A 23981-nucleotide genomic window follows, 5' to 3' on the forward strand; every position below is an offset into this window, starting at 1 on the left:
GACTACTGAAAGGCAGTGAATTAGATTTTGATTGATGATAACATCCGTAATGGGAAAAACGTGCAACGGAAGGTCCCTGGGCTCATGTTAAACAAATAAACTGTGGGGCTTTACGTGCCAAAACCACGAATTCATATTGAGGCACGCCGTATCGAGGGATAATTTTGACTTCCTGGGGTTCTTTAACGTGCGCCCAATGCATGGTACGCAGGTGTCTTTGCATATCGCTCCCATGGAAATGGGCCCACCGCGGCAGGGATTTTAGCAAGTGACCTTGTGCTTAGCAGTGCAGCGCCAAAGTCACTAAGCAACCACGGTGGGACCTGGGCTTGCGTATGCGGACAACATAGTGCTACTAGCAAAGAATGCGGGGAATTTACAGAGACATGCGAATGTAAGTGGTAGTGCAGCGATGATAGTAGGCCTTAAATTTAGCACAGAGAAATAAGTATTTATGATCTTTCATGAAGACAAGAGTAAAGACGTGGAGTCAATAAAACAGGAAGTCATATCCAAAGTCAAGCAATATAAATACCTGAGTTTCTACCTAAACGAACGAACGACCTATAGTATAGGCGGTGCTAGGGATTTCGAAAAGTGCAAGGGTGCCAGCTGGAACGTTTGTAAATGCAATTCCGTGCTTTAAATCAGAAATTTTATCGGGGTTGGAAATTAACCAGAGGTCGTTGGACCGACTGGTTTTTGGGGCCTACGGTAAATCAACAAATGAGGCGCTGCACAGTGAGAGGGTCTAAGCTTCCTCTTATGTAAGATAACCTCAGAGCAAAAATAATTTTGAAGACAAACTGAGGAATGTGAGTAAGATAAAATGGGCGACTAACGAGTAGACATATTTCTACCCCAATAGCGTGAACATAGAATGGAGGTAAAGGTCAAAAAGTTGACAACCAGTACAGCGTAATTAAATGTACAGATAGACAACCACAAACAATAACATGAACGTGAAAGGAATAGAGACGGTAAATTGAATAAATATATGTAAACAAAAGGACTAGGGAAATTTACAAAATGACAAGAAATCAGGAGGGAAAACTTGCTATTTGAGTACCGAAGTGGCTGCCCGAGGACAAAAACATGGCGGAGAAAATATGTGCCACAGTATGAGGCATGCGTATGTTGCAACGAACGCCCCGAAACGACTCTGCACATAGTAACTTAATGCAAGATATTCCTGCAGAGAGGACCGTGGGAAATGTCCACCATCCAGAAGCATTGGGATTCAAAGAAAATGGAAGGATTAACTTGTCAGCAGTCGAGATAAGGGACATACTTTTAACGTATTGGTGGTAAAAAAGTCAGGTTGATTTAACCGGATCCATCGCACGCCTAGTTAACGGCACAGTATAGTGTTGGAGGTTTTACACATGAAACTTAATATCGAGATCAGATGGGCAAAAGGCTAGGTCGCGGTAGATGTAGCAAAACCTGATTAAATCAAGCAGGCTAGCTGACTATTTGTTGCCGTCTCGTTTTAAGAAATGAGTCAAAGACATGATAATCACCATCGCGGTGTGACACAGAGCGACAATGCGGGCCACACTATGATTCTTTCATAGCTCCTCGAGGTTCCTGCGACTTAGCAATCTACCATCCCCGCCTCCCAGCACCTGAAACTCACACGAGTGGGCCGTACCTACTCCCTCCGGACGCACTCTCTCTCGAGGTCCGTGCCATTGTACATGCCCTACAATCATTTCCCTCGCTCCCAGAGTACACGATATACACCGACTCCCAAGCCGCCATTCACCACATACAAAACCGCACCCTACCCCATTCACTCCAACAGGAGGTCGAACCAGCGGTCTCCGCACTTCAACCTTCCACCGTTTTCCTCCGCTGGATCCCTGGACATTCGTGGATTCACGGCAATGAGCTGGCCCACCAGCTCGCCCGTGTCGTTTTTAACAGGGCACCGTTGATACCCTGGTCCAGGCCCTCGGAGGATTCTGGGGGACTCTCCCTGCGCCGCAATACCAAGGAAGTTTACCTCCTGCTCCGTCTCGACAAGCGCTTCTACCCTCCCCCTCATCCATCACTCACTGAGCCGGAGGTTCGCCTTCTGCGGCACATCCAAATGAATGCATTGGTTACCCCTTCCCGCCTCTTCCTCCGTCGCTATCGCTCCGACCCCTCATGTCCCAACTGCCCCTTTACGTATGCAGACCTATCCCATTGCCTATTCTACTGTCCGGCTGCTCAGCGATCAAGTTCGTATCCTTCCCCTTTCCTTTCCAACACCACCTGGCTCGAATGGCTTGGCACTGAAGGTGAAGAAGAACAGCGTCGACTGGCCACCCAGGTGGTCGATATGCTCGGCCTGTAATTTTGGGCTGAATAAAAGTCTTAACTACTACTACTATATGCAATATATATATATATATATATATATATATATATATATATGTATGTATGTATGTATGTATGTATGTATGTATGTGTGTATGTGTGTGTGTGTGTGTGTGCGTGCGTGCGTGCGTGCGTGCGTGCGTGCGTGTGTGTGTGTGCGTGTGTGTGTGTGTGTGTGTGTGTGTGTGTGTGTGTGTGTGTGTGTGTGTGTGTGTGTGTGTGTGTGTGTGTGTGTGTGTGTCTTCTGCTGCGTAATATATTGTAAGAGGCGAGCTGCAGAATCCGATCTGCAGGCCTCTTATCAGGCGCCCGCTGCACCTTCCCGAAAAGTAGGTATCTAGGGTGCAGCATCCTCACATCTAGCGAGGTAAAAGCTGCTGCACTATAGGGTAGCGCAGTCTCGTCGATCGTCTGCACCTGTGCGGGGTGTGTTTCCTGTTTGGCGTCACAGCATGTGTGCTGACTGTGCGCCTGTGACACAGAGGTGCTAGGTCAAGACAAGATCTCCGTCTCGAAATCATTTTGCATAGCACCGAAAGCTACGAGGCGTGCTAAGTAGTCATGCAAAACTGTGCACAAATTGACTAGCGAAATTATTGGCAGTTTTTTTTAAGAAATATGACCAGTGTACCAATACACTAGCGATACTACCGATAGTATTACCTACCGATGTTATTACTATCAATAGAATTAGCGATATTATTATGGTATTTTGCTATCCAACTGTCGACAGTAAACAAAATTATTGATAGAAGTACTACCGAGAGTACTATCGCTGGTATCGCCATAGTTCGCTATTGACAGTTCAATCAATAAATTTGTCATCGTTGGTTGGTGATATGACAACAAACTTCGCGATAACTAACCCTCAGTAAAATTCACTTCATGCAGTCGGATAGAGGCAAAAATCACCACGTTTATGTTACAGTTATAGGTGTGGTACATCAACTGATTTTACATTGTCAGTTATGTTCTACTGATAGTACTGTCGAAAGAACGCTCGATAGTGGTATCAATATCGACAGTACGCTATCGATAGAGCTATCGGCAGTCTGGTACTATCGATATGGTATTATTCAGAGTTTGATAATGACTATACAATCGACAGTACATGCTATAGATTGTATCATCGGTAGCACTAACGACAACTTTGCATCACTAGTGTAGTAGTGTTGAGGCACAGTCATGCGAACCACGTGCATTACGCATTACGCAATAGAATGTAGTTCCGAACAAAAATTTCGGTTATATCTGAGACATATTTTCAGTATATTAAGCGTTACACAAATGTTTGTCCATTTTTTCAGCGTCCTGTACCCTTGCGGTAATATACTCCCTTTATTTTTTTGTATAGAAGTGACAACGGCGTGGCACAGGTGCTAAACGATACGTCATGGACTGACAGCATCTGCAGGTTGCCTCCTCTAAATGATTATCGCGTCGCCTAGTTTTCAGTGCTCTGCAAGGGCATTTTGAGAGTGGTACAGTTAAAAAATATTGCTCCGTTCTTCGTTGCACGTCTCTTAAGGAAACATACATTCGCAGTTAAGGAACAAGGCCTGGTTAAAATTGAAATTGGGATATTAGATATAGAGTTGGAGTTCATACGGCGTCTATTGTAACAGACAGCTTCGGCGCACAGCTCTGCTGTCCTATCTGATACTGGTTGTTTTGTACCATGTGCACGTGGGAGATGTTCAAACGATTATTTCAGGTAAAAAAAATGTTAGAATGACTTTTTTTTTTCAGAAACAGTGCAAGCCTTGTGCAGATACTTGTAGTAGTCTTGACAAGCTCGTCCGTACATAGTACAAGGCTCCTCTAGTTAGCTAATTTCATATAGAAAATAGCATAGACAGGGGTTCCGAGTAATGTATGTGTTTGATTTTAAATATATTGACGCAGTATCACGAATAAACTACGCTTTTAAACATCTTGCATCGCTTTTGTGTTCTTTTTTGGTAAAAATACAATCTTCAAAAGTGTATCCTGTAATTAAACTTTTAATTTTTAGCTGCGAACAAAACAATGAAGGCGTATTCCTAAGATCATGCCCAGAGGATGGTTCCTGCTGCTCTTCTCTAGCTGTCATAGGGAATATTTCTGACAGCAGCAGCTGACGCCATCTTCATTGCATAATACCTAGGAGACTTCATAAAATTCATATGCATTCATAGCGAATGCAGTTATATTCTCGGAATTGTTTTTACTGGATCCCATCTCCATACGTCATGCCTTCGTCATCGTCAGCTCACTTCCTCATCAGAAAAATCGTGAAGGCGTAAAATGGCATCCACGCAACTGTAGCACGAGGCTACAAAGGAAACCCAATACGGGTTTCTCAAAAGCAAAGCCTCGCTGTTGAAGAAACATCCGTCCTGCCTCAACATATCGAACCCGGGACCAATGCTTTTTCTGGGTGGTTGATCCCATCTGAGCTAGCCAGGAAGCTGCATACCAGATTACAGAACGAAGCCGAATTATTGGCAACTCGAAGTATGTAGCAAATCAGTTATGCGGAAGCCCGCAAGGTGGAGGACTGTTCCTTAATGAAGGCTTCTACAGAACTGATTTGCTGATATGCAGTACCTTTGTCCTTTGAGTTGAAGATTAATTCGGCATCGCCTTGCAGTCTGCAAGCCTCAGATGGTAGAGCGAGCAGTACAGAAAAGCACTGGTCCCGGATTGGTCTCAAGGACTAACAAATCCGGCATACTATCGGGTACTATCAAATGTGCTTGTTCGATTACCAAGCTTTCTCTTTCCGAGATACTGGTATCAGCTTCGTATCACTCTTGGGTGGATGATAGCGTCTTCATTTCATGTTTGCGAATGTCATGTCATCATCATCGCCATCATCATCGTCATCATCATTCTACTTTATGCCCAATGCAGGACGTAGTACTTCGATTACCCCTGTTTTACGCTAGCTAATTCCAACTCACTCCTGCTCATTGTTATATAGAAATGCGAAATTCACTAAGTACTTCGACTGCTCTCGTTGCGTAATAAATTGCGCGAGCGAAGTGGCAGCGACGCATCTCCTGGATTCCGATAAAGCATGTGCGGCGCATCCTGTCTAAAAGAGGTTACTCGGGCGTCGAAATCAGTCCACGTGTTATTTCGCGCTTTACGTAAGCGAATGTTGCAAGAGACGGGGTCACGCAAGGCTCTTCTGACAGTGCGCTAGTTTCTCCTCTGTTTTGCGTTGCATGCTTGCTTAACAACCTATGTTTCTTCTGTGCCACGGACTTTAATCATATAATGTACAATTTATTACGTTCGCATATGCACTATGCCTAGAAGTGCGAAAGGGTGGCATTCGTTTCCGTTTTAGTTTCTCCCTTGGATGCATATAGCCGCTGCAATCAGTAACATCAAGTGACGTCGCTCAACTAAGCACTTAAAACTAACATTCCACGGATGACGAGGGGACCTTTGGTAAAAATATGTCCACCTATAAAAACGCCATTCAGCCTGCCTAAGGCACTTTACTCTGGTTCATGCAACTTTTGTCCTGCACCGTTTTCATCTTTCGGCCCAAATCGTCACTTTGCGCTTTTGTTTATTCGAGATTGTTCATATTGCTTTCTTTTTTATTGTGATAGCACTTATATGGACACTCCAGGCGAATTTCTGTAATTGGCGTCGCCGTCGCCGTGAGGTTCCGCATAAAGTCCAAGGGCGATATAATCGTCACCGCGCGCCATATCCTGTATGTGCAAGTGAAAGCGTGCTAGAGGGAGCCAATGAACGCGGCTCAATATCACGTGCGCCAGCGAGGAAGGCGGGCTGGAAGCACGCTCTCTCCAGTCACGCGCGAGGCAAGGCGGTGTGACGAGGGCGGAGGGCGTTCTTCAGCGGCTGCTGCTGCTTACGGCGCCGCCGTGCGGGCGGCACATATTGAAAGCGATCTGCGGCGTGGGCAAAGTGCGCGCCCACGTGGGCCTCATCTTCAAAACGTCCTGCGATGTTTGCAGGGTCCGCGTAGTGCCGGTGGCTTCGTATGCGCTGTGCTTTCGACGATTCGTTCGCGTCGAAGCGAGAAATGCACGAACGTCAATTCGCTCGCTGGTGGCTTCCACGATTCCTCGCTCCTGCGTTTTGACAGCAGGTTTCCGCGGTCATCGAGCGAGATGTGTTCGTGTTTATATGGGCGCACGTGATACCGTGCTTGTTAATTCAGTTAGTAAGCGAATGTCTGAAAGTTTATACGGCTGATAAAACTACTATCTTTACTTCTTATAGCTATCTACTATTTTGCTATCGCAATCGGTGCTTCGCCTTCCGGGCGGCACTGAGCCTTTTCTTTAAATTCGCGAGTGACTGGTCTCGCACTCCTTTAACATGTTATTTTGTACAACTTTCTAACTTTATTTTTCATGTGTTTTAAGCTTTGATTTTTTTAGTGTTCTATACTTGTTCTAGAGTAGCACGCCAACAGCTAGGCTAGGTATTCAGCTCTAACTAACGTATTTCTCTCGAATTGCACATTTCACCCCTTCCCGCGCATCACCTAGTGAGAGCACGACACATTATTGTGCTGCTGCGACACTTATTTACGTTACTTTTTATTGGAAACATTTTCTTCTCATAGGCCGCAACTGCCTAGTAATTTTCCATGTTTGTATTTCTTCAGGCGTAACTTATGCTGCGCGTTAATCAAATAAAACCAGTACGGCATTGCCAGCACATCTACCTTTCACATATAATATGCTGTTTTCGTTGTACCTCTGTCAAAGAAAAAGCGTAAAAATCCAACATGAAGGCTTAGATTACCAGTGTACCTTATTACGCCCAGGTAATGAAATTTGAACGCTCTTATTTCAGTTGTGTTGAGTAAAAAAAATACAAATCGTTCGCAACATCTTTTTATTCGCGCAAACATACAAATTCATTCTCGTAATATTGTCTTGATGGCAGCAGATGAGATTGTTATCTTCCACATTTTTTCGACGAGTCCATGAACTAGTATCTGGTATGTGGCCATAAATAATCCGAGTGTTGTACACTGCTTCTTCATTGCTTAGCTTTTCTTTCCCTCACCCGTAGATGCAAAAGGAAGCCTTAATTGGACCTCTCCTAATTCGTCCATGCTTTCCTGGGCAATTAAGCCTTCATCCTCGACCTCCCTTTGTTTCTGTGAGCCGCTCCTCCTCAAGCCGCTATGTTTACTTTGAAGGACTGACATCCAACCGAGGCACCACCGTCGGTGACCTTAAGCTCAATAGTGATGGTCGTTGGGGCAAACTGCAACAAGAACAGAAGAGAAAAAATAAGTATTGGCGTATAGAGTTCTGTTTACTGGTATTGTCAGGCGCTGAGGCTCATCGCTTACTGTTCAATGTCCATAGATTACTCTACTGCGTTATACCAGCCTGATGCGCCTACCTCCCGTGCTCCTTCTCACTAGCAGTACTGCGCCAAGATGATGAAACGAAATATGGGACGTCCCTCTCGCAGGTTGCCAGACTACATCTTTAATGGTTGTGTCTGTAGGTTACTATCACCCTAAACGAATGGTTCTCCCCTTCTCCAAACGAGGCGAGGAAGCCTCGAAGGCTGTAACTACAGACTAGATCCATCGACTAGATCGCCCGCCACCGGCAGAAATTTCGCATTGCTCTTGACTGTATGGTCTCGGACCATGTTCAACTTTGTTCGCTGGCTACTACAGCGAACGCGTCTTGATCTCTTCCAGGAAAGGGCCTGCGCAGGCTCAGGGGAGCTAAAACTTCTCCATTACCGCTATTTTTCCATGATGATAGTTTCCTAACATTTACGACGTGAGCCATATCGGTTACCTTGCGCCATCACTGTATGCATTAAATTTGCCGTCCAATTCATTTTTCTCCCGACGTCTGCCAGCTGTTAATCACATTTAGGTAATTATTTGCCTTCCTGCTTCTCTTTAGTCTACGTCGTCGAAAGGCGATATTTACGTACGATACCGCGCCGGCTAATTTTAGTCTAATAATCTGGAAGTGGACCCAAATATGCCCCCATACAATCCGTTATGCAAAACTTGTGGTGCTCTTGTACGCGCCACATATACAGATGGCATACTGTCATTCAGCACGTATAATTGCGTTCTATCAAGGGATCACTAAGGGTGGAGCGAGCACAAGTTTCCATTTTTAAGCATTGGCTGCAGCCTGAGACCATTCCTTGTTGGATCTTCCTTGATCACTTCGTCTTCATACTCCTGTCAACTTCTGTCGCTATATGTACAGGTAACAAACACATCTATATAGCACATGCAACGTAATGCGAAGCATTCATGATTTATTGCGAAGGGTTTTCTGAATTTGGCTGACTCAACGGTAGTTGATGCCTACGGGGTGCAATCATTAATGGTTATGTATATTATGGACCATTATGGTTTATGTGGAGATTTCTGGCAGTAGTATATATATGATTATAACAAGTAAGATAAAAAATTGGAGGACGCTTCCGCTTCGCCTTCAAGAGTGGAATGCGATAGCGTTATCGCACCCTGTTCGCACCGCCCACTCATTCCCCAATCACGCGGTGAGCGACGAGCAACGCAGCGTTCGGCGCGGCAACGAAACGTGCGCCTGAGCAAGCGGAACGAACCAAAGAATTCGGTGTCTCAGAGCGAGAAAAGATCTGCGTGAGCCAAACGTCGTGATCGGCACGGACAGCCGGACCTCGACGCGCCATGAAGGTGGACGCGATCAAGGGGCTGACGCCTCGATGGGATTGTCCTCTATCTAGCTTGGGAACATCACGCAGACGCATAACTCCTCGCCAGCAGCACGGCACACATCGCAGGGGGCGCTTTCTCACCAGATGTGCTATGGCGCAGCGATCATGTCAGAGGCGTCCCGCATCGGGCGCTTCATCTAGGAATCGCGCTGTGAGAGGAAAGAAGAGCCGCGTCGCCTAAACACGAGGGTTCCAGTGACGCACACTGGAAGTTGGAAGGAGAGGGAGCGAGAAAACTTATTAAACGCAAGGGTATTGGGGCATCGTCGCACCGTTCCCCGCACGGCCCCAATGTGCTCAAACGAGATGAAAGGGAGAAGCGGGCGAGTGGCGCGCCACCTGTCGGGGCAGCGCCGTACATTGCGAGGAGGGGTTCTTCTGTGTTTGCCGCAAGATGGCTCTGCGTGTGCGTACTTCGCTACTCGTTTAACTGCGACTACTGTAATTTACATGATCATAATTACCGATATACACCGCAGTATAACTTTCTACGGCACGTTTCTAAGGCAACACCGCCTTCACTAGAGACGTTTTTGTCGCGCTTTGAACCATCGAACTCATGGCTGAGTGGTAGCGTCTCCGTCTCACACTCCGGAGACCCTGGTTCGCTTCCCGCCCAACCCATCTTGCAAGTTGTCTTTATTTATCAATTGCATTCCAGGATTTTTTGCTCACGGCCCACGCCGGCGACACCGACGATACCGGCTTTTCTGCGACAGGCGCTCCTGAACGCTGTCGCGTTAAAATTGCTTGTAATGGCCAGATATAATATTGAGAGCAAACTAAAACTCAGTCACACCCACCCAAGTTGGCCCAGTGCACAGGGTAGCAAATCAGGTGCAATGGGGTTAACCGCATTGCTTCTACTTTATCATTCGCTCTCTCTCCTTTTTTTGTGTGTGTGCTATATCAAAGCGCCGAGTACTTACACCTATAAGAAACTGTATGAAGGACTCCAGCTTGGCCTCTATTGTCTCTTGCACTGTAATCGCTGGAACCGGGCACTGGTTGTTCCACAACTGAGCCAGCTTCTTCTCGAAGTCCTTTGTTCCACCGCAGAGCTTGTACGTGCTGAAATTTAAAACGCGATTATTCGGCCTATTATCAATAAATTCTATGCGATACGGCCAAGCTCAACGTGACTCATTCCCACTTCCTCTCGTTCTATATATCTTGCACTAAGTAAATTGAATATTTTTGCAAATCTGTTCGCTTTTGCGTACCCTATGTCGAAAGAGATTAACATGTTCCACGTGGACAGTGAAAATTACGCGGAATGTAAGTGTTACGCAGCACTATACAATAACAAGAGGCCTCTGTTCAGCACAACGGCGGAAGGAAGAGCCTACGCACCCGAAATGTTGGCGTTTCTTCCGTATATTGCTCCGCCACGCCAGACGCTAGCTACCATGCGTTTTACGCCATCGCCTACTTTTCTTCATCGCAAGGCCGTACCTTTCCCGTTTGCCTTCCTCAACGCTTCCTCTGGTTCGTTGACTATGCTTGTCAGCAATCCTGTTAACTACGCTGTGAACTTTCTGCGTGCAGAGTCACTCGGTCGTGTCCAAAAAACCGTCGGCCTCTGCTTCCCGTTTTTCAAGAGCACAGACGACACGGCCTGTTCGCTCAACGCCCTCGCTTCTCCCGTGCAGCACACACTGGGTTCAGACATTTCTCTATTATGTCCTGGACACTGATCTCGAACCGCCGCACCACAAGCAACTTGTCAGGCTAAAGAATTTTCGCTCGTAGTTTGATCGCGACCAACAATTCTCCGGCGTTGCAGGGCTAAGCACGAGATAACGGGATCCCAAAGCCGGCCACAACGGCCGCATTTCGATAAGGGCGAAATGCAAGAGTGCCCGTGTGCCGCGTATCGCTTCCACTTTAAAGAACGCTAAATGGTCAAACCTATTGTGGAGTCCGCCGCTACGGTGTGCCCCTTAATCAAATTGTAGTTTCGGCGCGTAAAACCTTAGATTTTAAGTGTCTCAAGCGGCAAAATATACCAACTGTAGCTGGCTCGTTTCCTCACAACCACCGACCAGGTTCGCGAGAAGTTAAAAGACGACAGCGGCCTGGCTACGCAACGTTCTGCAAATGGCCACCTTGTAGGGCTGTGGATAGTCCCCATAGTCCTTGCATTTCACAGAAATTTCTTGCGCGCTATCATGGTTGCCACCGCGTGATGTACCACACATCTGTCTTCTACACCATTGATCCTATAGCACCATCACACGACTTGAACCGTCGCGATCGCGACACGTACGGCACATGTGAGCCGTCTTAAGCTACTACCCGCTCATTCTCCTTAGCCTATGGATCGCCTGAATGGCTCAGCTTTTTTCCCGGCGCCATTGCAGCGAAGAAAAATGAGAAGAGGTGCTTTGGGTCCGTCGCTGTCCGCGAGGCCGGAAGATACAACGACAAACACTTCAGTGCTCTTCTATCGCCTGGGTTTCCGCTCCTGCTTCGCTGCACAAAATAAGCGCCCTACGACATGAGGATACATGTAGCAAAAGCATAATCCAGGGGTTTCAGCTACTTTGGTGGCTGAATAGTGTAGCATATACCTTGCTAATACGGCAGAACATAGCATCGCCATCATCATCAGCAGCAACAGCAGTAGCAGCAGCTGCCTCTTTTTATGTCCAACTGCAGGACGAATGTCAACTCCCAGGGATCTCCAATTACCCCTGTCTTGCGCTAGCTGATTCCAACTTGCGCTTGCAAATTTTCTAATTTTATCACCCCACCTAATTTCCTACCGTCCTCGACTGCGCTTCCCCTTCCTTGGAACCCATTATGTAACTCTAATGGTCCACTAGTTATTTGCCCTACGCATTACATGGCCTGCCCAGCTCCATCTTTTTTGCAGAACAGTAAGTACTTATACACAAATATATCCTGAATATCACGGTGGCCTGCGGTGCCAACGGTTAATATTCGCCGGTAGTGTAGATCTAATTGCTCTCGCAATAAAACTTAGGGCGAGAAAACTATCAAACATGGTGGGCCGGTTCGGCGTCACATTTTTGTCGTTTTTAGAGAGGAGAAAGATGATATCCCGGCTAAAGCAGGATGATTATCATACTGGTGTGACCTCAGACGTCCGGCCATTAGGCAATAATTGTCGCGTACTTCGACAGGACGTCAGGCAAGCTCCACCTTCCCGACGTTTATGCTCCTCGGTGGGCGGTCGCCTGCTCTGACGCATCGCAGCCGGTTTGGTATTCAATGACAGCCGTGACGGCCGCATTCTCACGATGGTATACAGTGCAAAATCGCTCATCGCATCGATCTCTAGGTGCACATTGCAATAACTAGGTGGTTTAAGGTATCCCTAGAGTATCTACTGCAACGTAGTTCATAGCCGCTGCTGTCTCCGCAGAAAGTTATACCGCATCCGTTAAACAACCTCATCAAAATCTTCATAGCTCGAACAATGCTGCCTAAGAACTTACATGGGCAAGATGCGAGCGGGTGTTAAGAAATGTCTTTGTTCCGCTAAAAACAATTCTGGCGACCGGACAATTAATTAATTTATTGATACGCCCTTTTCCGCATATATTGCCATCACGAGGTTATTCAAAGATGAATCCTTACCTCAAGAGCTCGTACATAAATAAATGGGAACGGGTAAACAACTCTTATCGGCAACCATTACAACGAATTTATAGGCGTGGTTTCAGTATTTTAAAGCTACATCCTGCCAACTGTAGAAAGCGGATTTTCAATTTCAGCTATCATTTCTTGAAAGATTTCACCAATATCACAAAATTTAGAAAAACCGGAGGCATCAGGTTTACGAATTTTCCTGAAATTTCCCTGCAATTCAGTAATAAAAACAAGATGTCACAATTTTGTAGTCTAGTAAGGATGGGCGAATATTTTCAAGTTTGTGGATGCAAATTACGAATGCGATGACAAGTACTATTCGCAGTCGAATTCGAAAAGGAACTATTAAGTACTTTCAATACTGAAACCAACCCAATGTGTCGCAACAACCAATAGCTACATCTTTGTTACTGTTCTTCATTTCCTAATCAAAGTATTGAAGTTTATCAAAAGTGAAACAACGATAAAGAACACTTCCAAGGAATGTAGAAGAAAGAGGGATAATGCATGTTCGGTTTCCGGTTTTACGGCGGAAGAATGCGTGAAAACTTGTGCTTGTGGTCTGCCATTTAATGTTATTGGCCGTCTCGCCATCTAGGATTCTCATCTTTTAAGCTACTACCACAGATCTCGCCCTAACAACAGGCCCTTTTACATGTCCTTGCGGCACACAAGTCCTTCGGAAGCTCTTTGTTTTTCCGATACCACAATTTATCTTTTTCCCCCGCAGCCGGTTGTTTAACCTTTGTGTGTGAAGCACTAGTCCATACAGCAGGCAATCATTTTTGGAAAGCTTGTTTGCAACCTGGCTCTAAAGAGGCTAAGAGGCTGTTCTTGCAGCTTTTAATGAGAATTAGATTTCTCGTGTTTAAAACTGACTCTTTGTTCCTGACAGTAAGCTGTTTATTTCTTTCGACTTGTCAATATAAGGATTGTACCTAATTATCCAAAATAATATTGCTGCTGTAAATACGCTTATACGCCTGCAGTTGGCTATGCGATATTCCATTCGAGGTCCGATACTTCAATCAATCAATCTTTATTTTCATTCTGTCACTGATACAGAAAGAAGGACTGTGACAAAAAGCTATTTGTCAGAACAGCTTGACTAGGTCACAGCCCCACTTACTATTGCTATTAAATTGGTGTTCAAAAAATTTGGTATTCAACCATCTCTACTGTTCAGATATAAAGAGTGTTGAAATTTGATGTAATATATGACGCGTTTTAAAACATATAACCGTAATTTTTAGTAAGTATTTCGCAAAATCTCCGTAAACAAACAAGCTGAAAACGTAGGTACCACACTCGTCCAATTTTTGTAAGAGAGGCTGTCGACAAAAGCGCGATATCTGATTTCCGTATTATCTTATGGATTTTTAAAATGTTTGCTTCAGATTCTTTGAAACTTGCCGACTTTGGCATTCTTGAAAAAAGAAAAAAGAAAGAACTGTGCGGCCCAAGATTTACGTTGCGCTTTCTGCAATGCGTGCAGAAAGCTACTTTCCCTCCTAAATGCAACAAACTTTATTAAAAATTGTTCACTGGTTTTCTAACGGGAACATCTTTGTGTTTCAGATGTCTTTTTGAATACAAAGGTCACATACCGCCCATATGTAACGCTTCTTCTTATCTACAATTTTGAATGGACATTAGGACTAACACGAAATCGCTTTATACGGATTAATCACACTTTGAAAACTCTACATTACTCAATTTTGTGCCTTAATATTGATTTAAGAAGAAAGAAATGAAATTGAAACTGTCATTAATTCTACTTTGTGCCGGAATCCCAGCGCCAATACGCCAATGGGACGTCAAAAATTTCAAAATGCAGTTTCTTTCGGCATCTGCCCCGTGGTGGCTCAAGAAAAGTTCATGAAGCATGCCCAGTTTTCTTTGTGTCTCGTTTGAAATACAATGCTGTTCATCTTTGCTGTCTGAAAAACACCTAGTTCTTATCACACGCCATCGAAATTTACGACATTGACAATGGTAACCGAGCTCAACATGTTTCCTTCACTTTTTGGCGTATAAAGCAAAACTCTTCTCAATAAAAGTATAGCTTTCTTTTAGCATTCTAAAGGGTAGTTTACTAATGCAGGACAAATATTTCTTTTTCTCTTATGGATCTTTTTAAAGGGACACTAAAGTGAAATATGATTTCTTCTGCATCAGTAAATTACCTTTCCAAAACACCAAAAACACCACTCTTACAGCGATAAGACGTTTAGTAAGCCAGAAAAAGCGCAAGAACGAAATACGGGTGGCGACGCCTACTTGATTTCCTGCACCTGGGGGCTGTAACGTCTTGGATTTTGATGGCATCTTCTATAGCCTACTAATCATATATAGCGCTACAGATTGACCACATTGTGTTCTAAAGGAACCAAATGTTAAACATGGCAAGTTTCGGGAACCTTTACTCAGCCAACGCGGCTAAAATGCGAAAACATACTTTGAAATCCCTGACGTCACGCTGACGTACAGGCGCTGGGATTTTAGCGCGAAATTCAAATACTGATACTTGGACCTTCATTTTCTCATCTAATAATCAAACTATTTTTTTTAAATGACAGCCTGCAAGGTTCTCAAACAATGCTTCATTAGTCTAAACTGATTTATTGTTTCACTTTAGTGTCCCTTTAAATAGGGTCTGCGCGCATTTGATACTTCTGGGATATCGTACCATGACCCGATGTCGTTAATGCAGCTGATACTGCCACCGGTCTGCCTCTTCATGGTCACGGCTAGCGTGGGGTTCGATGTGAGAGGCTCCTTGATCACAAGTGTGAAGTTTAAAGTCATCGTCTGCCCAATCTTGGCGTTGACAATGGTGACGTCGTTCACCATAACTTTCTGGGAACCTGCATGATTGCGAGGAAATGAGAAAGACGAAGAGACATGAGCGTCACCCTGTGTACCAAAGATGGGCACTTCCACAAGTTCGTCTGTCTTTGTCCTACCCCAAGGGGCCTGCAGCCTTGTTCACTGTGACGTCATAGACTCTGCCAGTACTAACCTCTGCGCCAAAACGTGATGATAAGAAATGCGCATGAACAGAAGCTCAGAGCATAGGGACGAGGCACTGAGTGCATTATAGTGTCATGAAATGATCGGACGGTAGTAAATATTAGCAGCACTCTAGTTGAGGTTAAAAGGCAGAACCATTTCCTTTTTTTTTGGGGGGGGGGGGGGGGGCGGAGCACGTAATGTGGAGTACTCAACAACCAGTGGTCCATCCGAGTAGCAGAATGGTTTTCTAACAAAAGATAAATACACACGCGGATGGCAGAAAAGTAGTTCTGGTGGTTAGGTTAAGAAGTCTTTCAGGTGTAGGAAGCAGTCATCTCACGCTGTGCGGAGATAGGTGGGCATCTTGGGATGTGTAGTGCTAATGGGGCATGCAGTAGGAAAGAGAAAACGAAGACACGGTTATATAACACTGTTACCATATAGCAGATATAGCATAACTACAACATATTAACTGCAGTAGCAGCTATAATTACTCTACCCACCGCGATTTCTTCGTGCTCTCCGTAGCCTTACGTTCTTAGCTTGCTATTGACATATCACATGATGTGAATACCGACAGAACCCATCTCATGATGAATGTCGTCGGTAATGCAATTAGCATTGAAGCAATGTTGCCATAGAGGCCTTATTGCCAACGCGGAAATGTGTACGCAGCCGGGGTTGCCTTTTGGGCTTCCTGCTGCACACGCTGCGCCATCTAGCGGTGCCGCCGCAAAGTACGCGCGCGGCACAGGTTCGATTCCCAGAAATTTTAACGGTTCTTTTTTTTTGTCATTGAAGTGCAGCACATATGCTTCGGCACAATATCCCGTTACAGAAGTTGGCGTGAAGGGGGTGCATTTAAAGACGGCAAAGATGAGGTGACACATATCCAGTGGTGTAAGTGGCAGCAACAAGGTTGATTCAACAGCAGCACATTATCCGTGCCACATACCCAGTATCCAAAGTTTGTTCTATGGCTGGTACCGAACCTTCTCCCATCAGTTCACAGCCCTACGCGCTGCGCCATCTATGCGCACCACGAAGTCAGATGTAGCGCGCTTATACCTTAAGTAGATACGTACATTCTTGGAAAATTGTCCAACCTCCAACGTAGTGACCATGCTGCACCATACTTTTCCAAGCTAAACATACTCACAATAGATAATCTATTCCAAGTAAGGCTTGCTATGTATACACATAAGGAAATTCTGCATCACCCAAATACCCTGTCCGCATTTTGGTCATCCGACAACTCACGATATCCCATTAGGCATAAGAGACTAAGAATACCTATATTTAGAACCAAATATGGTACTCAGACACTCACCTACCTAGTACCTCATTTCCTAAATAATAATGCAGAAATCGCTACTATGATTAAGGAATGCAGATCTGCTTGCAGTGTAAAGAAAAAGGTTAGGAATTATCTTTTGCTAAGTTCCTAATGGTACTTAACTGTCCTTGCGGTCTCGATAACTTTTATTTTTATTTTAGTCGTTTTTTCTCTCACATTGTTTCTCCTATTTGCTATATAATGCTTTGTAACACTGATCAGTCTCATTTGCTTGCTTAAATATTCCGTTGTTCTCGCGCATTACTGATGATATATTATGTATAAAGTGTAATAATCTTACTTCTTTGTATACTTGATTGCTTGCCGCATACATTTTGTTCTTTTTCTTGTTTCTACTTTGTTGCACTGTATTTTTATGATGTTCCACCCCCTGAGCAATGTACGGGTAGGGGGGCCGTTGTCAGGCAGTTGCATCTGCCTTGAGCCCCTACATCCCAGACAATGTATTGTCTAAATAAAGCATTCATTCATTCGTTCATTCATATACAGGGTGTTTCTACGAAGACATTAAGTATTAAAGCTTAAGCTTTTAAATGTAGCCGTCTTGAATTAAGAGCAACGTTCCTTCGGAGACATGCCATCAGTGGTGGCAACCACAGGTTGGCCAGTGGCACGTGGTAATTAGTCAATAATTAACAAACAATCAAGAATTAACTTTTACACATTTAGTTTCAACGGTTTAATCGTAAATGGACAAATAGAGCGAGCTCTCATTAAAAGCCATATAGACCTCTGGACCTCGAAAAGATTGGATTACCCACGGAATTGTGACACGATGAATTTTGGCTATCAGAGCACGCGAAACCGAAACCGGGTGGCTGTAGCGAGCGCAAAGCCGCGCCCCTCGAGGCGGCGTTTTGATTACGTCACCCAGCAGCGAGCAGTCGACGCACTGCGGCTCTGGACTGCTCGCGACAGCGAGGAGTCCAGAGCACACGTTGTATTTGCCATGTGCCACAGGCAGTTTTTTTAAATTCTCGCAGCAAAAAATCACACCCTGTATAGCAGCAGACAGGATTATCTTTATTTTTACACTCAGACCTGTGGTGATGTCGGATGCGGCGCAGCTTGAACATGTCATCATGCCGTGGCAACACCCGCTGCAGTGACTCAGTCTGCCGTGACGTTCTCCTTCTGAACACATACGGGGTCGCCGTTACGAACGAGGCCATGTCGGCTGTGCGACTGTTCCATGTCGATTTAGGTGGGACTCGAATACTACCGCGCATGGAAATTTCAGCACAGAATGTTAACAAAAGCGAACTTAATGAGATCATGAGACAATACGGCTAAAATCCTAGGTTAAGTCATAGCTGCGAATGAAACGAATATGATGACTTGACCAATACGCTTTACTAGGTGATATAGCAGCAATGTAATGTAAGCGTAGAAACCGCAAAATCTGGAGTGCTCCAGTGAAGAGGTTCCGAGGTATTGGTTGAAAGTGGTGGACAGAGGACTGCCGTAACCATGAACAACAAGTCAATTCCGCTGCACTTAATACAGCCTTCCGAGGTTGCCCCTGGTGGTTATTCCCGTTTAACAACGCTTATCCTTCCGAACTCGAGCAAGCTAAACGGTAGAGAATCTTACTTACATATGGTGTTACCTCTGGTCGATATCATCAATAGTCTGTTTAGTTTGCTACAGGTTGACGACCTCTCATAGAAATCTCTAGTTATCCGTGCACATATCTCCAGTCAGCAGTGCCAGCAAATTCTCCTAATCTCACCACTACGCAGATTGCGTCACCGCCCTAGACTATATTTCTCTCCCAGTGGGCCGCACCCTCCTACTCCTACAGACCACGCTGTTTACCAATTCGACGCATTACAAGACCAGCACAGCTCCGTGTTCCACCTGACCGTGACCAGCACTTGAGTGACTGTCATTTGACGCCCAAATTCAAACTGCCACTTTTCGGTTCATTGATATCTGAGCGTTTTTCTTTCATTTGAATTTCCCCGTTGTCTTTTGAAATTTGACTCCACAGCGTAGTCCTGACAAAAATACACTACATCATATATACTCTTCCGTGACATCGATCAGCTGCTGAATTTAGTTTGCAATAAAAGCACAAATGTGGCCAACGCGTACTCACTCTGGCATGACGTAGGCGTAGGTGTCTGTACCGAAGCTCGGACAAGTAGAGGAAAGCCTGCAATGGCCACCAACTGTATTGCGGAAAGCATACTTTCAGGTCTTCGTGCTTGCGTGTCGAAGTGGGAAAAAAAAGATGAGTAACCTCGCAACCGCTCAACGGTAGGAGTTGCCTCTATATACAGGTGCTGTCGCTGCGCAGGTTGTACGGGGGAAAAAAATGAAACGCAAAATCAGCGGTGCCGAGTTTACGACACGCGGCGTTTCACATTAGCTTGCTAAGGCTGACGTAGCGTTTGCGGAGCTCAGGTGGGGCTGCTGCGACCTTTGCACGTGCCTCATCATGTCCGCCTCCGATCCGCGGTGGATACACCCGTGGCAGACCGCCGTGAGAAGCCAGTGGGAGAATAACATCAAATACATCCTGTTCCGAACGCGTGTGCATCGTTCCGGCGAAGCTAAGTGCGCACTAAATGAAGGCATTCAAATTTAGTCACTGGCAATATTTCCCTATTATTTTGCCGTCATTTTATTGTCATCGTTCTCATTCTCTTAGCTTCCACCCGATTCGGCAGTGATCAACGACACTCTGGAAATGGAAGTGGCCGCGAATAGAAATGGGGCCGAGCACATCCTGTGTGTTCGCGCGTGTGGTGTATTGTGCTAGATTCCCACAATGACTCATCGTAGTGCCTTTAGGTCACTATAAAGCTTCCGAAGTTGCAGTATTTGCTGAAATGATTGCCTTTTTTTTATAGTTTACGGCCACTCAGCAAAAAGTGGCAAATAAGGAGTTCGCTACCTCAGGTGAATTGCGCATTTCTCTGAATTACGCGTGAGAACTTGTAGTCTGGAGTAACGAGTGGATGTGCACGAAAGTAAGAGAGTACGCCGGAAGCAGGAACGGGGACAGAAGCCCCACACCACGTCCTAAATTGAAAAAAATTCTTGACATTTTAATGGGCCACATTCGCGATCCGCTAATTAGGCTCGGGGTAGTGGTGGACGCCGGATAAATTATGACCACCTGAATTTTTTTCACGTTCACTTAAATCTAGGTGGCGAGCGTCTTTCCACTTCGCCCGCGTGGAATCGAACCCAGGACCTCGAGTTCAGAAGCGCAACACCATAGCCAGTGGGCTACCGCGGCGGGTAGGATTAATTTTCAACAAAGCTTTATTCTGAGAGAGCAGCAGTGTTTATACCAGTTGTCTGACTCGTCACAAGCACTTTTGCAGTCATTTGAAAATATACGAGAGAGAACAAACTAGCGGCGTAACAATAACAGGCTATCAAAAAGGAATCATAGCTGTCGTCGCCATGTTCTGAAGACTAAACGCTTTAGGCTGAGTGGTTCTCTATATTTTTATGTAGCACATTCATTATCTGCAATTTTCCTGTGCGGAAACATTCATTTAGTCGCCATACAGTCTTCTAATCACTGTAGTCGTCGTTATTGGCGTCATCCTTCCTGTCATCATCGTCGGATTAGCTATTGCTGTTTTGTGTGAGGCCGAATATTTTAACAGGTCAAATGCGCAGGGTTTTCCGGTCTCGAAACGTTCGCACCCAGGTCTAGCAGTGATCCCCATCGTCGTTGTCCCTGTGGTCATCGCCGTTGTTCTTGTGATCATCTAGTCGGTTATCGCTGTTTTGCGTGGGACTCAAGATTCTCCTAGTAAGGATCTGCAGGGTTCTCTGTGTGGGAACATTCTTACCGATCTGATACAGCCGTCCTCATCGTCTTTGTCTCCGTTTTCATCGCCATCGTCCTTGTCATCGTTGGATTAGCTATGGCTGTCTTGCGTGGGCCAAGAAATTTCCGTTAGTGCGTACATCTAGTTTTCCTGTGTGAAAGCCGTCCCGTCGATGTCATTCAGTCTCTATAGTTCGATTTCTGATCGCTGTGGCCGCATTCCTATGTTGTCAGAGTGCAAAATCACCCTCGCACTGTGCTTTAGGCACAATGGTGAAAAAGTCGAAGTGGTCAGTATCGATTCGGATATCTCATACGGTATCTCTCGTAGTCCTTACATTGCTTTATGGAGTTAAACTGAGTCGATTAACAAGTCACTTATCATGTACCATCACGAGCAAGGTGTTGAATATAGCGGTGGCAGAGATCGACTGAGCTGGGCATTATTTCTTCAGCCGATTAAGTGAGCCATTGATTGATTGATTGATTGATTGATTGATTGATTGATTGATTGATTGATTGATTGATTGATTGATTGATTGATTGATTGATTGATTGATTGATTGATTGATTGATTGATTGATTTAATGCAAAATCAGGCATGCGTCTGCCCCTACTCATCACTTCAATTGTTTAACAATGGGACAGGGTTAATGCTACTACAGAGACTGAGATGCTAGCAAGCCTCTCACGGGTGAGAGGGGTCAGCCACTCGCAATGCACTTGAAGCGAGCAGGACAAGTAGACAAACGAATATCCTGATTTCTAATTTTCTATGAGTGAGCCTTATATGCTGGATGATATGTACACGGAAGCAAGTTGTCACTTTCGTGATACCAATGGCAACTGTTTGTTTAAATATAACAGTTACTTTTTCCTTTGATAAGCTTTACATATGTACGCCAAGGCAAGGTGTTGCTCACGTAATAATTAAGGGAGACGGTTTGGTCAAATAGCATGGCTTGCTGCTTCTCTTTTTTATAAGTTTGATATATGTGCAAGCAAAGTGTCGCGTGCGTGATGCTTAAAGCAAATGTCTATTCAAATCAAGGAACTCATAAAACAAAATTTATTTTAAAAGCTCCTTGGTTCAGATAGCATGTTTCTGTATGTTGTAACAGCAAGTATATATAGAAATTCGAGGAGTGTTTGCGCCCTTGGCGCCACCGCCGTGCTGTCTCGCTATCACTGCTTGCTGTCGCGCAAGCATGGCCGCCCGACTGGAAGGATAACAAGCCTCCAAAGACGCGAAACGCCAGCAGTGCGTTTTGGCTGCAAAAACGACACAGCCGAGGGGACGCTTTCTCACGTTCCGCTGAATCCCTCTGCAGCTGAGGGGGCAGCATCCTGCCCCTCACTGCTGGCATGTGCGCTGCGCGCGCAAACCCGGGCGCTCCTGCTGAGCCCGTGTGTGCATTCCGAACTGTGGTGCGCAGACTGGTAAGAGCGGAACGAACGGTGTACTTGAATCTAGGAATTTCAAAACTACAAAGCCTCATCTCGTGCGTCATTGCGGCGCGACGCATGCAACACAGGTGGTGGCGCTCATCACGCCAGGGCCCTGTGTCGCGCGAACGCGCCTCGCCAACGCACGTATATAGTTAGAACGCCGTCCGAGAAGTCTCGGAGCAACGCCAAAGTTTGACGCCGCGTTCGAACGGTCCGGCCCCTTTGGTGTAAACTTCCTGCTTATTTTTCTGTTTGTCCCACGTTTACGTAGAAAACGTGATCAGTTTTAAAGGCGACGCTTTTCTTTGCGAACCTCGCCACGTTTTAAGGGCGTTGGTGCCGCGGCGGGGCCGAATAGGCCCCGCCGCAGTACCCACGGCCTCGAATAGGCCGAATAGCCGAATAGGCCGAATAGCCGAATAGGCCGAATAGGCCAACCAATCAGCGCGGCCGTCGCGCGCCGATGGGTTCCTTGTACCACCACCAGATGACGCTCGCATCCGCGGAGGACGTCAGGGTGCCTTAGAACACGCACCTATAAAGCAAGATATAAGAAGGAAGAAGAAGCATGTGCTTGCTGAGGTAAAACTACGGAAACAATGGAGCATGTTTTATTAGAATGTGAAGACATCTGCCCAGCGGTCGATTTCGGCACCGCTGGCCTCCTTGAGGCCCTTGGGTTCAGCGAGAGCAGGGGAAAAGTAAACGCATCCGCAGCAGAGATTAGTAAGAGGCGATTGGAAGATTGGTGGAAGAAGAGTAGAGAAACGACAAAAAACGGAGATGTACAAAAACAAAGTTCACAATAGCGGGTCAGGAAATTTGATTGTGGGAGTTCATCGTGGTTTCTTTTTCTTTTTTATTAACCTAGGTATGACATTAGGTAGTATAATAGCAAGAGCTCGGTGGCGCAACCCACCGCTCTGTTTCAAAGGGGACGCTCATAACATCAATTCATCCATCTATTCATCCGCAACGGATGCGCGGCTTTCGTTTTTCTAAAGATAGCTGGGACGTTAGGCAAAGTAATGACGAGAGTTCGGTGGTGCGACCCACCATCCTGTTTCAAAAGGGACGCTAATGGCATCTATCCATTTATCCATCCATCCCTTCGCGGCAGCGGGGTTGGTACTGCATTAGACTCTCTGCAATGCCTTAATAAAGCCTTCCGTGTCACTTTGCTAGGACCGTCAATAAACACAGACTCGTGTGTCGACCGTTTGTAAAATCACCCGAAGCTTCACTGTATTAGATTCCAACTCGCTGGAACTGCTGCATTTCATAATCTTAGCTCAAGCTCTAAAATCCTCAAAATGCATATAATCGAATTCACTTGAATTCTTAGGTTTTACGTGCCAAAACACCGTATTGGTGGAATTCTGATTAATCTTGAACACCAGGGCATCATTAACATGCCCTCAGTGCACGAGACACGGCCATGTTTGCATTTCGCCCCCGATTGAAAGGATGCCGCCGCAGTCACGATTTAATCCCGCGACTGTTTAGCAGCGCAACAGCATAGTCGCTAAGCCACCGCGGCAGGTAATAATCACTAAAAAGGTTGAAATACATCTGGTTAAGATGTTTAGTTGATGCCCAGCATCAGTCACAAGACCATGCTGTATCACCTAAAAACAGACTGTTGTGTGT

General features: G+C 45.5%; 1 protein-coding gene across 1 annotated transcript; it reads right to left on the minus strand.

The window, feature by feature from the left end:
• Positions 1-7222: 7222 nt before the first annotated feature.
• On the minus strand, positions 7223-19632 carry LOC126544780 (uncharacterized). Its single transcript, XM_050192253.3, has 4 exons — positions 19188-19632; positions 15404-15581; positions 10026-10167; positions 7223-7617 (listed from the first exon to the last, which is right to left on the minus strand). The coding sequence occupies exons 1-4, from the start codon at positions 19276-19278 to the stop codon at positions 7525-7527; spliced, it is 504 nt and encodes a 167-aa protein (XP_050048210.1). The 5' UTR covers positions 19279-19632; the 3' UTR covers positions 7223-7524.
• Positions 19633-23981: the final 4349 nt, after the last annotated feature.

Source organism: Dermacentor andersoni, chromosome 10 (genome assembly GCF_023375885.2).
Source record: "Dermacentor andersoni chromosome 10, qqDerAnde1_hic_scaffold, whole genome shotgun sequence".
Classification (NCBI taxonomy): Eukaryota; Metazoa; Arthropoda; class Arachnida; order Ixodida; family Ixodidae; genus Dermacentor; species Dermacentor andersoni.

Excerpts from the sequence above, each read along its gene's own strand:
- LOC126544780 (XM_050192253.3), bottom strand. The coding sequence starts at position 19,278 with ATGCTTTCCGCAATACAGTTGGTGGCCATTGCAGGCTTTCCTCTACTT. Across the intron at positions 15,582-19,187 it reads TACGCCTACGTCATGCCAGA|GTTCCCAGAAAGTTATGGTG; the intron begins GTGAGTACGCGT and ends GCAATCATGCAG. Across the intron at positions 10,168-15,403 it reads ATTAACGACATCGGGTCATG|CACGTACAAGCTCTGCGGTG; the intron begins GTACGATATCCC and ends TTTAAATTTCAG.